Consider the following 15,791-nt stretch of genomic DNA (forward strand, 5'->3'; position numbering starts at 1 on the left):
CCCAACTCGAAATTGAAAAAAAGAACAGTCACACTACCCATGTAAAATTAAATTGGTTAAAATAATTAGGCAAATAAAATCCGCTTGCAATGAATATATTGGTTGGCAAATACTAGCTCCCTTTTATTACTAGTAATTTTATGGAGGGTCAGTTGTTAGTTATGTGAGAGATAAGCAATATAATTTAATAATTACCAATTATTCAAGAATAATTTAATGACCCATTTCAGAATGACCGTTCCAAATGTCTTGAAACATTTTTGTTGCAAGATATTTTGACGAGGAAATTAATCGCGTTCGTGATTCGTTCATGGGACTAGTGGAAGTTCCTAAAGCAGACGCACAAACGTTATTTAAAAAATTTCTTGAACTTTTAGAGCGTTAGGGCTTCCACTAGAAAACTTGATCGCATTTGCTGCAGATAATGCATCTGTAATGACGGCGAGCATAAGTGGCGTTCAAGCTCTTTTAAAAGAGCGTTGTCCTAATTTATACGTCATGGGTTGCGTCTGCCATTCATTCAATCTGTGTGCTTCGTCAGCCTGCGAGACATTGCCGCGCACAATCGAAGATCTCTCTTGAGACATTTATTCGTATTTTAGCGTTAGCGCAAAAAGAATTTCCGGGTTGAAAGAATTCCAGGAATTCGTAAAAATAGAGCCCCAGAAAATACTTCGACAATGTCAAACAAGATGGCTGTCTTTGGAAACGGTTGTAAAAAGAATCCTAGAACAATGGGATGCCATGCTTATAAAACATTTAATATTTGAAAATAATTCTTATCTTAGTTTTTTCACCAAAATACCTTAAGTAGAAATATTTCATTATGAAATATCGGCATCGTTTTAAAATCATTACACATGTGCATTATACTTTCTATTAAAAAATATGCAGTTAGGTTTGAGCATTCGGCTCTACAAGGAGAATAAAATGTACTAAAATCGTTGATAGCTGATAAAATAAATGTAGTATTGAAACCTAACAAAACGTGTTCGTTAAGTTTAAGTTGTCCTTCGGATGTATGGGGTGTGTTCAACTTCTATACCATCGTCCAAGACTTTAGTATAACGTGCTCGAATCAATATATTCCACTTTATCCCCTTTCTCTTAAACATTTGATAGGTCAAATAATTAAACTGAGGATTAGAGGGGCATTAAAGAGTTCGGAGTCGGTGTGAATATCTGGCGGGGTATATCTAGTGCTAAGAACGGCATCACCCAGAGCTAACATCTCCTCGGCATTGTTAAGGTTGGGTAGAGACGGAAAACCTTTGAGGTGATGGTAACGGATTTCGACTGTGTATCTGGGAATGACGGTTAACACGACTTTCGCCCGCGAAACTTCTCCCGCACCTAACACACGAATATTTAGTATTGCCATGCTGTTCGCGGATGTGTCTTTCCAACGAACATTTTATCTTAAATTTCCGAGCACAATTGTAGCATTTAAAATCGTCATGCTGCTTGCATACGTGTTTTCACTCTTATACCGCTTATCACAGGTGTTACACAGAAAAATTTACACCAATTTTATGAAATACTACTACGTTTATGGAGGGTGTAATAATAATGAGGAATATTTCGGGGTTTTATAAACTGACTTCACCTCGAAACACTTTGAGACTATTGAAATCTCGCACTGGCTATTTGGGGAGTTAAATGTCTGCTTAGTCAAAAAATGAAATGGCAGGGTGAACTGACTCCTCGAACTCCTTTGAAACTTTCATTCTCTCTTATCTTTGAAGATAAGTGTGTTTAGTAGATAAATAAAAAGGGAGAGTGAACGTATTTTATTTTTTTTTATTGTTTAGTATATAAATGAAACGAAATTCTCTTCAGGATCTGCCAATTTCTGGGTCATTATCTCATCGAGATTGATTTGTTTTTGTAACTTTTCCGTCTCGATGATGGGCTTCACCCTCCTTTTCTTTTTAGATCTCTCTGAACCTGTAGGCTGAGGTCTTTTCCTCTGGCTGGCGGAACCTAATTTAGGGACAAACGAAGGTTCGTTCGGTTATAGTCTCGACACCCCAGATTTCGTGTGTGGGGGGGCGGCAGAGACAGCACGGCACATGGGATGGGTTGGAAGGATGGTAGATCTAACGTCAAAATGGGAGGTTGGGTGACCACTGCTAATGGAAGGGCTACTTCAAGCCCTAAGAAAATTAGGATGTCCACCATTTCCGTCCGCCGTCCACCGGCAACGGGATATTCTCCACCTTAAGAAAAAAATACAAATAGAAACAGAAATAAGATATAGATTTTCGGATAGATTAACTTTCCCCCGACTCTTTTTCAGTCCATTTTGCCTGATGTTTTCTAAATGAGCGTGGTAAGAAAGATCCAACTCTTATCCACCCTGCTGGTTCGTCGAGAAAAATTCCATTATGCCATGATTTTCGATATTTTCGAACAATCGTCTCAAATATTTTAAATGTTAATTCTAAATTCGTCGCTTTTATAGAGCTGTCCGATACTACTCGATACCAAATTAGTATCGAGTATTTCAGTCTTCCGATACTGGCATCGAATACCGGATTTTTGTTTCGATACCATACTCGAGTACTATCGAAATATTCCAGGTATCGAGTAATTTTTACCCATTTAGTCGTTATCGTTAAGCGTCGCTCTGGGGCAGTGGGCTAGCAGCCTGGCAGGCCAGGCAGCGCCACCACCGCGAGTAGGCAATAATAAATAAAGGCGGCTAATGCCGCGGCCGGCTATGGTAGTATGGATAGTTCTTTACTCAGAGTTCAGACCATAAGTATGAGTATTGAGTAGACTTGTTTTCGTTTGAGTAATGAGTATTGAGTATAGCATTGAGGAGTGTAAGAATCAGAGACAGAGACTCAGTCATTGTCAGAGTCAGAGACGACTCAGTCAGCGAGATAGGTAACACAGAGCCCGAGCTTTAGTTAGGCGGTGCGAGTCCGAGTGACGGACTGACGGGAACCGGGAAGAACCGCTGCAGCCGGGCAGCGGTCGGCGTGCATCACAATTCTAAGCCTTAGCTTAGCTAAGCGAAGTTTATGCTCTTCGTTTGTTAATGTTAGCAACTTTGCGCGCCGCGCGCTAAGTATTAACCAACAATTTCGGGCCTCGGAGTCTCGGACCTTGGTCTTTTCGCTAGTCTGTGAAACTGTGACTGTGTGACAGCCTAATGGGTGACGGTAAGTCCTATATATTTTCTAGTTTGGTTTGGTATTATAGTGCAACTGATTAACCTTTCAGATCTAGTCCTTAAACTTCCCCAAGTGCTTCCCAAATTAACGTATCGACTCAAGACAATGTCGTCTTGGACTGTTTATTTAACTTTCCAAGTCCAACCTCCATTATTATTGCTCTCTTAAGTCAGTCAGGTATATCCTGCATTTCTGCTTTCGTCCCTGACTCCCTTCTCGTTGCCGTTGGTAAAGTTGATTCAATGAGAGGTGAGACTAAGTCCTTTTTTTGTAGTTTGGTCTTCTAGGTCTTGAGTTAACCTTTCAGATCTAGTCCATACAGAACCATGACCATAAGCTTGTCCAAGTGCTTCCCAAAGTGACATATCAACTCAAGACAATGTCATCTTGAACTGTTTTAACTTTTTAAGATATATCCTGCAATTCTGCTTTCGTCCTTTCTCCGCTTCTCGTTGCCGTCGGTAACTCAATAACTGTTGATTTAATAAGTCCTTTTTTTGTAGTTTGGTCTTCTAGGGCTTGAGTTAACCTTTCAGATCTAGTCCATACAGAACCATGACCCCATGACCATAGACTTGTCCAAGTGGTTCTCAAAGTGACATATCCAATCAAGGCAATGTCATCTTGGACTGTTTTTTACTTTTTGAGTCCAACTTCCACTATTATTGTACTCTTTAGTCAGTCAGTAATATATCCTGCATTTCTGCTTTCGTCACTTCTCGTTGCCAGTGGTAACTGTTTATTCAATAAGAGGTGAGATAGACTAAGCCTGTTGTTTATTCCAGTTTGTTCTGCTAATGATTGAGTTGCCATTAAAGAGATTATCTAGTCCATCATGATCATATACTTCTCCACGTTCCAAGCTATGACGATTTTTATTTTCAAGTCAATCAACATGACTATCTTTAAATCCACACCATGACAATCTTTAAATATAAGTCCACACCTTAGCTCTCATGCCCATTGATATCCCATCTACCGTCTACCTCTTTATGTCATACGCCTTGGAGCTTGAGGTCAACAAGCTGCTACTTGGAGATCAGCAAGTCCTCTCCAAAATTCATGTATTGTAATTTTTTAACTTAGTTCCCAAGCAAGTTAGCAAGATTATTTAGTTCTCTAATTTTATAGCTCTTAAGTTAAATGTAGACGTAGGTTGCTTTACTTTCCCAAATTATTGGTTTTTCAAAATGGCCCCCATTAAGCGAAAAAGTGTAGTATGGATCACTTCACTAAACAAACTAAAAGTATGGCAACATGTAATTATTGTGACAAACTAGTTTCATCATCTGGTAATACAAGTAATTTATTAAAACATTTACGAACAAATCATAATTTAACGGTTGAAACCAAGACTGACAAGCCTCACCAGGTAGTAGAAAACAACCTTAATGTACCTTCAACTGAAAATGCAAATCTACCGTAGCAAATTTTAACTTTTGAACCAAGCACTAGCACATTTTCAGCTGAATCAAACCATAGCCGTAGTGAAGAATCAAACTCAGACTTAATATAAAAGACACAGCTCACATTAACTGAAACTTTAAAGAGAAGAGCAGCTTTCAATTTGGGAGGAAATAAAAATTTAGAAATCAATGATGCTATTCAGTTCATGGTAGCTCGAGACCTACTGCCATTGAATGTTGTAGAAGGAGAGGGGTTTCTTCATTTAATGAAAGTTCTAGTTCCCCATTTAAAGTTCATTGTAGGAAAACTATCACGGCAGGTTTAGATTTAAAGTACAAGAAATTGATGGAAGTTCGAAAATCTGAAATAAGTTCCATAGACTATGTCGCATTAACTACTGATATTTGGTCTGAGAGTTGCTCCAACGCCTCTTTTATTGGCATTACTATTCACTACATTTGTGAGGAAAAGCATCGGTCCCACAATTTGACGGTTGATCAATTCCCAGGTAGCCACACTTCAGATAATATTGCGCTTAAACTAACTGAAATTTTATCTGATTGGGACATTTCCTTACTAAAAGTGGTAGCTTGTGTAACCGACAATGGATCAAATATTGTTAAAGCCGTAAGAGATCGCTTCGGCGAATTTAAACATTTACCATGCTTTGCCCATACTTTAAACCTGGTTGCTCAAGAAGCGTTATCCGTTGCCAAACCCATGGCTTAAGTCAAAAAAGTGAAAGCACTAGTACATTTTTTTAAGTCTAGCCCTTTAGCTACTTCAAATTTAAATGATGCACAGGTAAAATCAGGAAATGACACTGTTTTAAAACTTTTGCAAGAGGTACCAACTCGTTGGAATTCTTGCTATTCAATGATTGATCGTTATATGTGTTATTGTGGCTTCGTCTAAAAGTAGGCAAGCACCCCCAACTATATCAGCATCTGAAATGGATGAATTATTAGAATTGAAATCTCTTTTGGCACCTTTATTTGAGGTAACATCAGAGATTTCCTCAGAAAAGCATACGACGCTTTCGAAAGTGATTCCATTAACTAAGTGTTTAAAATTATGCATTTCACGACAAGACTGTAAAACAGAGTGTGGTGCTTCATTGAAAGCAAAACTTTTAGAACAAATTGAAAGGCGATTTGGTAATGTAGAACTAAATGAACTAATTGCATGTGCAACGCTTCTTGATCCCAGGTTTAAGAAAAGCTCTTTTGAAGCACCATTGGCTGTTGCTAAGATGTTAAGTAAAATAGACAAGACAATTAAAATAAACTCACTCGTAAATGAAACTGAAGAATATCCAGCACCTAAACCTGTATCTTCTTCCCAAAGCATTTGGGATTTTCATGACAGTTTAGTTCAAAAATCTAAAGACAACTTGGACGGTTCCTCTGATCAGTATGACCCATCTTTAAAACAATATTTGAACCTTCCATTGCTTGACAGAAAAAGTTGTCCTATAATGTTTTGGTCTAAATATAAATTAATATTCCCAGAGTTATCTATGGTTGCATTAAAGTTTTTGACAATTCCCGCTACTTCTAAACCAGCAGAAAGGTTGTTTTCTCGTGCCGGAAATATCATGTCAGAGAAACGGAAAAGTTTAACTGGGGAACATTTGAAGACTTTAACTTTCTTGAGTTCCTTTAGTCAAAAAGAATGGGAGGACGCTCAGTGAACTTCTATTTTACCTTAAACTTGCTTTAATTATATTTTGCTGTTAAGCTACAGTTAGATATTTTATGGGATTGGCCCTTTGGGACAACTTATGTTTTTCTCTAGTAGGTTTCTATCAACATTTTCACAACCTTTCTGGGGGCCATTTTCAAATAGCCATAGCACCCTTACTACGTTAGCTTAATTAACCATTATTTGTTCAAATAACTAAATTAACTATAAGCGTTATTATTTAAATTGATTGCCACAAAGTCGTGTTTTGGCTTGGTTAGCTCAACCGATATAATTATACAAAAGTGCATTTTCTGTGATTTAAAGTTGATCTCAATACAGAAATTTTTCTAATTTGTTGTGACAAAAAATACCTTATATTTTTGTGACAAAAATATTAGTTCTAATAACTATTAGCGTTGTTATTTAAATTAAAAGACACAAAGTTGTATTTTCACTTGGTTAGCTCAACCGATATAATTTTAGTGATACAAAAGTGTATTTTTTGTGATTTAAAGTTCCAAAGTTTTCCTAATTTTTTGTGACAAAAATATTAGTTCTAATAACTACTAACATTACTATTTAAATTGAATGAAACAAAAATGTATTTTCACTTGGTTAGCTCAAACAATATTATTATAATGAAACAAAGTGTATTTTCTGTGATTTAAAGCTGATCTCAATTCCGAAAATTTTAAAATTTTGTGACCAAAAAATACTCGATATTTTTGTGACAAAAATATTAGTTCTAATAACTATTAGTGTTGTTATTTATATTGAATGACACAAAGTTGTATTTTAACTTGGTTAGCTCAATCGATATAATTTTAATGATACAAAAGTGTATTTGCTGTGATTTAAAGTTGACCTCAATTCCAAAGTTTTTCTAATTTTTTGTGACAAAACAATACCTGATGTTTTGTGACAAAAATATTAGTTCTAATAACTTCTAACATTACTATTCAAATTGAATGAAAAAACTGTATTTTCACTTGGTTAGCTCGACCAATGTTATTATAATGAAACAAAAGTGTATTTTCTGTGATTTAAAGCTGATCTCAATTCCGAAGATTTTAAAGTTTTGTAAAAATAAAATATCTGATTTTTTGAGACAAAAATAAGATTTTTTTATTATTATTTACGTAATCAATTGGACAATTCAATTACCAAGTAGTATTTTGTGTTATCAGAACTTATTTCGTATAAACTGACAGCTGATGCATGTTGATGTTTACAAACTTAGTTTCACGATGGGCACATTTTCGAGTTTTCGACAGGCTTAGGATCTTGAAAGGCTTGGTTGATTCAATTAGCGGTTATATATTGAATTATTTTATGGTAGAAAAATCGACTATAGGTAACATAAGGTAAGTGATGCTTCGTTAGTCGCTACAAATTTTGAATCTGTATCAGTTGATCAGACTCAGTGACAAAGTTTCTTTCACAGATATTTCTTTAGAACAAGTCGTTTAGAGGCTCATAGGGTTAGTTTTGTAATAGTTTTCCAACCAAAAGATTTTCTAATAATGTTATTTTGTCTAATAGGTGCCGCTTTCGCCACTTTAAAAAAATACTCGATACCAAAAAGTATCGAGTATTTTAGTCTTCGATACCGATACCGATACTGATAGGCCAGGACAGATAGGACAAAAAAGGGCTTGACCTAGAACATTTGAACATAAAGATGAAAATTGGTACATGTGTTGTTTTTGACCCAACAAAAGATATACTAAAAGTCCCCTGCTGTAGAGCGCGAGCTTTCGCCGCCATCTTGGAAAATGGCCGCCGGGAATTACAGCTACAATGTATTCCACGTTCTTCGTCAAAAATTATGAAAATTGGTACACATTATGATTGGAACCACATGAACATCATGGCAAAATTTAACAACTCTGTGTTCAATAGTTTGGTCGCCATATTGGAAAATGGCCGCCGTGAATGCTAGGTACAGTATATTTCACCATGTTGTTGGAAAATTATGAAAACTGATAGGTATTATAATCAGAGCTGTGTGAACCTCATAGTAAAATACTGAAGCCATTAGTCAGATAGTTTGGCCGCCATGTTGGAAAATGGCCGCCATCAATGCCATTTAGATACAGTATATGGTTCAAAAATTATGAAAATTATTAATTATTATGTTGAAGACCGTCTAAATATCATACTTGAATATTGAAGACGTGCTACTGATAGTTTGGGCGCCATCTTCGAAAATGACTGCTCGAAGTGCCAAATATATTACCGATATATAAATTTTTTCTATATTTTTTTATTGAGTAGATGATTTTCATGAACGTATAAAACGCCATAAAAATAAATATTTTCGAGTCTAAATTATCGACCCATCTTCAAAAATGGTCCCTTAAATATTACTATCCTAAAATCTGGAAAAAAGAAAAGGAAAGCCATATTACTCGGATTTTGGTTATGAAAAACCGTTTTATATGTGGTATTTACATTCTAGTGTCGTTGAGGATTAGTTTTAAGACACATTTTTTACATTTCGTTCATATTTCTCGTCCACCTGAAGATTCTTTATTACGGCTTATACCTTGAAAATGACCACACATTGCCCAGCAAGCTAATACAGATCGTCTACATTCACAGTTCTTTATACAAGATGTTCTGCAGACTGTAGGTACAAATAATGAGTGGAATAAGTTTATCTGATGCCGGAAGGAGAATGGTGTGAATGGGTCTTCGACTTCCGTGATCACGAACCAATCCCCACTGTTCGGGATTATATCGTTTTCTAGCTGTTGTTGGACTTGAAGATACGCTCAGAAAGAATGTAGTTTTGCGGTGTCGGTCGTTGGATGAAGCTTAGCGAGATCAAATGAGGACTTGGCAGTATATGTGGCAACGGTTCCATTATACGTGTAATATCTTCATAAATAAAGCGTGACGTGCCAATTATCACCCTAAAAAAAGCGAAAAGAAATCTCTCTTCGGCAGCAGCTATGGCTTCCCTAGATGCAATATGGTCATTATAAAAACGCAACAAATTTGTAATATGTTGATTATCTGTCATTACTTTAAACCACGCCTTATCATAACCACACCCAATTACAGCACATAAATGAAAGAAGTGTTCTCTTAACCTTTTTAATTCAAAGGACTTGTCGTGGCGGAGGGGGCCCGAGTTTGGTGTGACGGTTCGGGAGTTCCTTGGGTTCACCCTTGGTTCAGACCGTTCCTTGCCCCATTCCGTAAAGGTTTTGCTGGGCCGTTTCGGCCCCACCCAGGTGCTGCCTTGGCTCGCCCCCGCTATTGGCAAGCCTCTAGGGGTCGCGGATACTCTATTTGTTTGGGCCGTATGGCACTTTTGTGCTTGGAGAGAACTTCCCCGTCCCCTCGAGCCTTCTGCTGCTTTAATGCTTGTGTCCCATTCGACCGAATCCCAATCGACCGAACGCGTTTCCCATTCAACCGAAAACAGCCCAAATGTGCGGTTTTGGGAAAATATATATCAAAATTTAAAAAGCAAACGTTTTCACTTTTTTTAAGGCTTTTTTTTACCCTACAGTTTTCGTTGTATATATATATATATATTGATGTTTGAAATGCAAAATTTAACTTTAAGAGTGATTGATAACGGAGAGAATTGCTAATAAAGGCGGCTTTCTTTACATTAATAATGGCTACTTGTTTCAATTGAATAAGAAAAAGGATAAAACTAGTTACTATAATTGTAGAAATCCCTCCTGTAAGGTTCGAATAATAGAAGTAACCTAACCTAACCAAACCAAACCTAACCTAACCTAACCTAACCTAAACCTAACCTAAACCAAACCTAAACCTAACCTAACCTAACCTAACCAAACCTGACCAAACCTAAACCTAACCAAACCAAACCTAACCTAACCTAAACCTAAACCTAACCAAACCTAACCTAACCTTACCTAACCTAACCTAACCTACCCTAAGCTAATCTTACCTAACCTAACCTACCCTAAGCTAATCTTACCTAACCTAACCTAACCAAACCTAACCTAACCTAACCTAACCTAACCTAACCAAACCTAACCTAACCTGACCAAACCTAACCTAACCTAACCTAACCTAACCTAACCAAACCTGAACCTAACCTAACCTAAACCTAACCAAACCTAACCTAACCTAACCAAACCACACCTAACCACACCTAACCTAACCTAACCTAACCACACCTAACCTAACCTAACCTGACCAAACCAAACCTAAACCTAACCAAACCAAACCTAACCTAACCTAACCTAACCTAACCAAACCTGACCAAACCAAACCTAACCAAACCTAAACCTAACCAAACTTAACCTAACCTAAACCTAACCAAACCTAACCTAACCTAACCTAACCAAACCTGACCAAACCACACCTAACCTAACCTAACCTGACCAAACCAAACTTAAACCTAACCAAACCAAACCAAACCTAACCTAACCTAACCTAACCTAACCTAACCTAACCTAACCTAACCAAACCTAACCAAACCAAACCAAACCAAACCTAACCAAACCTAACATCACAGTAATATTTTGGAAAAGGCATATTATTTGAGAAGTCAATGAAGCTAAACATCAACATTTTGGAAAAGGCGTACCATAGTAAAATGATTTGTAAAATATTACTAACCTAACATAACGAACCCAAACCTAACCTAACATAACAGTAAAGTTTTGAAAAAGGCATATTATTTGAGAAGTCAATGAAGGTATAAGACATCAATATTTTGGAAAAGGCGTAACATTGTTAAATGATTTATAAAATATTATTAACCTAACCTAACCTAACTTAACTTACAATTTCCTTCTCTGGGTTTGAACCCGAGCCTCTGAATTAAAAGCCTGATATTCTACCATGCTGCTGCGGTGATTCGAAATCCTCACAGACATTTAATTAACTAATTCTTTCAAATAAATTCCCATTCAGCAGAAACCCGCCATTGGGCTGGAAATTTAAATATATTCTCCATAAAAAACCATAAAGCGGTTTCGGTCGAATGGGATTCGGTCCAATGGGATAATACCGCTTTAATCCTTCCCTGTCACCCACCACCCTCTGACTGGGCTCGCCGCTGACGGTGTCCAGCTTCTGTCACTTGCTCAAGTGGCGTTTGTCGGTCCCACTGGCCGATCTCGTGTGCCATGACGGCGGTTCCGCAGGTTCAATTTGGAATATGATGGGGAGGGGCGCTGTTAAGGCCCCCAGCTATGTGTAGCGCCTATTCAAGGGTTGTGACATGCAATTATTATGAAAAATCTTCAGGATGACGATGAATATGTATGAAATGCTAGAGATCTGTCTAAATTCTAATCTTAAACAACAGTAGAATGTATAAACCCCATATTAAATCATATTCTCTAATCAACATGTTGAGAATAACAGCTTAGAATAACTTTTCTTTCTTTCAGAATTTAGGGCTATGATTTTCATGTGGCCATTTTTAAAGATGGCGTCGATAATTTCGACTTCGAGTTATCCATTTTTTGTTGTTTATTACGTTAATGAAAATCATCTATTCAAAAAAGGAATTTCAAAAAGAATTATATATTTGAAATATATTTAGCATTTCCAGCAGTCATTTTCGAAGATGGCGCCCAAACTATCAGTAGCACGTCTTCAATAGTCAAGTATGATGCTTAGACGGTCTTCAACATAAGTATTACCAATTTTCATAATTTTTGAACCATATACTGTATCTATGACATTGATGGCGGCCATTTTCCAACATGGCGGCCAAACTATCCAATTAATGGCTTCAATATTTTACTATGAGGTTCACAAAGCTCTGATTGTAATACCTATCAATTTTCATAATTTTCCAACAACATGGTGAAATATACTGTACCTAGCATTAACGGCGGCCATTTTCCAATATGGCGGCCAAACTATTGAACACAGAGCTATAAAATTTTGCCATGATAATCAAGTGGTCCCAATAATAATGTGTACTAATTTTCATATTCTTTGAAGAAGAACGTGGAATACATTGTAGCTGGCATTCCCGGCGGCCATTTTCCAAGATGGCGGCGAAAGCTCGCGCTCTACAGCATGGGACTTTTAGTATATTTTTTGTTGAGTTGAAAATAACACATGTACCAATTTTCATCTTTATGTTCAAATGTTCTAGGTCAAACCCTAAAAGTCCTGGGCTATGAGTAGAATGTTTAAAACTCGATACCGGTATCGATACTGAAAATCTTCGATACTCCCAGCTCTACGCTTTTATCCCTAAAGTCGCGGTATAGATGATTCTACAGATGGTGGGCTTGCTAGACTCCATGGTCTAATTCCGTATTTACTTCCGGACAGGTCAGGTTAGAAAGATACTTTCCATAAATCTAAAGCGCAATTTATACTACTTCTATCCACTTAACAAAGCAAAACAAGTATGAATTAAATTTTTATTTCAAGCGAAATGTACACATTTTTTTCAACCATAAATTTAATCTGAAAGCTTTAAAAACAGTTCGATGGTAGGAGTTTCATTTGAAGGACCGTTTAGTTTGGGGGAACCCAGAGTCTCGACATGGCCTTGGCTCTCCTGGGTCTTCGTAAATGTATGCTATAGGACGGGAGTTTATTGTCGCTTCAACTTCTATGAGAAGATACTCTGTCTCTTCGTATGTTAGGTGGGCTCTTTCATGTATCTTGCGGAGGGGTTCCTTAACGGAACGCACCATCCTTTCCCAAAATCCACCACCAGGTGGCCCTATCAGCTATGTATCTCCATTTTATTTTTAACTTCCATAATACTCCATTGCTTCTGGACTTCTCATTTTTTCTTGCAAGATTTTAAGATCCGCGTTTGCGCGTTTAAAGACATACCACCAACCAGAAAGTACAGAGATGTCCCTCAAGAGGAGTGGGTGAAAGAAAAAGTTCTTCCGCCAACTCAACCCATACCAACAACACTTACTCCGAATGACGATTTAGTGTTAAGAATTAAACACGTGAATCTCAAGAAAGCTATAATTGAAATGTTTATTCAAGAACTTGAATAAACCATGGACACGAAATCAGTCGTTTACGTGACATTTTACTGACACTAAACGAGTCATTAGAAAATCATTTCAAAAGATAAAAAACGTTGAGTTCAATTTTAGCTAAATTTATCAAAAATAATATATGTTTCACAAAAAAAAACTGACGGCCGATTGATTTTTACAAATGACGGAAAAGGTGTCAAATAGTTGAACAACAAAAGAATAAATTTGCAATAGATTTTATAATTCAACAAAAGGATTAATCCCAACAAAAGAGTTGGTGCGTCATTTCATAAGTTGAGGGGGGGGGGTTTCAACAATGACCCTGGGTCTTTGAAGATGTTAGGAAAATATTTCGTCCATCAATCAAATATTGACAGGTCTATTTAAGGAATGTTAGGAGTAAGAGATAAACAGGTCAATTTTACTTTTGTATAATTAGTTTACTCGTAAGGTGTTATGGAGTCAAGTACAGAAACGCTGTCGAGAATACGTCAGATCTTGGAGATTGACCCCTAAAAACTACTTATTGTACTATTTATTTTATTGATCTTGGGATTGCTGGAATTCCTAAATCTCTGGTTTCAGAACTTAGACAAAAAATACGCTTACAGGCTTATAGTCTAACAATGGGACAGTCAAGAACAATAGATATTTCGCAATAGCTACGTAATAATTTTAGTATAAAAACCCTCTGATTCAAGAGATGAGAGTATCATTATTCGAGAAGACCTTAAACTTGCAAGATAGAAAATCAAGAAGTTGGCGAAATGGCAGATTCCACATTTCGAAAGAGTTGTTCCTATCAACGGGGTTCGTGAACTGTACCCTTGATCCAGAGATTCGCCTATGTAGGAAGCAATCGGTAAAAAGTTTCGCTAATTCTACAAGCACATGGGAGAAATTAATGCCTCGTTTACCCGTACTAGCAGGCTGGACGCTGGGCCACGAAACCAACAACTTTTGAAATGTTTAAAACGATAACGCGAACGAAAAACAACTGTTGTGGCGGATCATAATACTGGTCACATAAAAGATTTGTTAAATGAGGATTCCATTGATTTGGACAGTCTAGAAACAGCGGCCTTGAATAGAGTTTCGAGTGTTGTTAAGGAACATCTTACCGAGATCAGTAACCACCATGGCCGACATTATTATAGTTTTATAACAACATTTACGATAATTTATACTGTGACCACGATCATATACCTTGTTTAGATGGACAGCTCGAAAAATTTGACGCCGTTGTGGGCTACTTCACCAATTTTGTAACCTCGTACCAGGTGGGGATGAAATTTAACAACCTATTACAGGAAGAAAATCTTGAAAACTATTTTTATATTTACAATTTGTTCTCTGTAATTTTGGGTAAAAAAACCTTTTTTGAAAAACATAATGCATATGTTAACTCATTTTTCAATTTACATCTATTTGCTAACTGGTTTTTTCTTTGATGTTACATAATAAATTGAATTTAACTGAAAAACTGTTCCATTTTATATAACTAATACTAGACATACCTTTTTTATATCTCTCTTCCTTTTTTCATTTACTATTTAAGCCTAAGAAATAAAGTTTTGAGGCTAAAAATGTAATCGTAATTTAAATAAAGAGAAGTATATAAATGCAGAACAAACTTTATTATTTTTAAATTTGCAAAAATAATTTTTTAAAAAATTACATTTTTTTATGGCAGCGACAGGGTCTGCACAAGCGTACGAAAGCATTAGAACATTTTGTCGTCCCTGCCCTCGTACACTCGTGCTAGCTGCCCGAGGGTACGCATAGAGCTGCGAGAGTTCCAGGATGACCCTGTGGGTAAGAGAAAAAAGAGGGTTAATAAAGTATTGAACGATTGATAAAAAGAATTAACTTACCGGAACCCTCGACAGTTCAAACCGAAGAGGCTGTAGTAAAAATTATAAAATTAAAATTAGATAAAATCATAAAATAATGCTTGAAAACTCACTCACAATGCCCATGAAATTACTTTGGTCAGACAAATTGTACTTACGAATTGCTTCGTCGCCTCTTCCAGGTAATTTAGAGTTTCTTGGAACTGGGCTCCAAAAAGGTATTCTTCATCGGTCCAATTTTCAATAGACTGTAGCGCAATAATTGTTTTTCCCGAAAAACGTGGCCTAATTTTTTCAATCGCATTTCTCCTTCTCAGATTTTGTAATTGAATTACTAGTTTTTGAAGTTCTTGCTCTTCTTCAGCCTTGTTTTCAAACCTTAGGAACGCCTACGTTAAGAAAATAGAATTATAAGCGGGTTGGGCTTAGAGATGTGAGTCGGTAATTTACCAAAAACCGATTTATATCATACCGTAATTTTAAAACGGTAATTTACCAGTGAACTACGTTAAATAACGCGGTATTAAGCCTGTGAAAGTATAAAATACCATAAATTACGGTAATTTTTGTTATTCCGAAATTTTATTCGCTAATTTACCCGGTAAATTACCATTTTTAAAATTACGGTAATTTCACACCTCTAGATGGGCTTCTTTCATAATACGATATTCGTTATTAACAGTTTTTCTAATAAA

At 36.6% G+C, this 15,791-nt stretch overlaps 1 protein-coding gene and 1 long non-coding RNA gene across 2 annotated transcripts; one reads left to right on the top strand and one right to left on the bottom strand.

Moving 5' to 3' along the window:
* The first annotated feature begins 5,541 nt into the window (after window positions 1-5,541).
* On the top strand, window positions 5,542-6,282 carry LOC149663411 (E3 SUMO-protein ligase ZBED1-like). Its single transcript, XM_089842195.1, has one exon. The coding sequence runs from the start codon at window positions 5,542-5,544 to the stop codon at window positions 6,280-6,282; it is 741 nt and encodes a 246-aa protein (XP_089698321.1).
* An 8,497-nt stretch (window positions 6,283-14,779) lies between these two features.
* On the bottom strand, window positions 14,780-15,528 carry LOC149663412 (uncharacterized). The gene is made up of 3 exons (XR_016368546.1): window positions 15,255-15,528; window positions 15,118-15,147; window positions 14,780-15,052 (listed from the first exon to the last, which is right to left on the bottom strand). It is a non-coding gene; the product is annotated as an uncharacterized LOC149663412 (long non-coding RNA).
* Window positions 15,529-15,791: the final 263 nt, after the last annotated feature.

This window comes from Phalangium opilio, unplaced genomic scaffold (genome assembly GCF_054372755.1).
Source record: "Phalangium opilio isolate 3A_F unplaced genomic scaffold, DU_Popi_V2 ptg000062l_1, whole genome shotgun sequence".
NCBI classification, from domain to species: Eukaryota; Metazoa; Arthropoda; class Arachnida; order Opiliones; family Phalangiidae; genus Phalangium; species Phalangium opilio.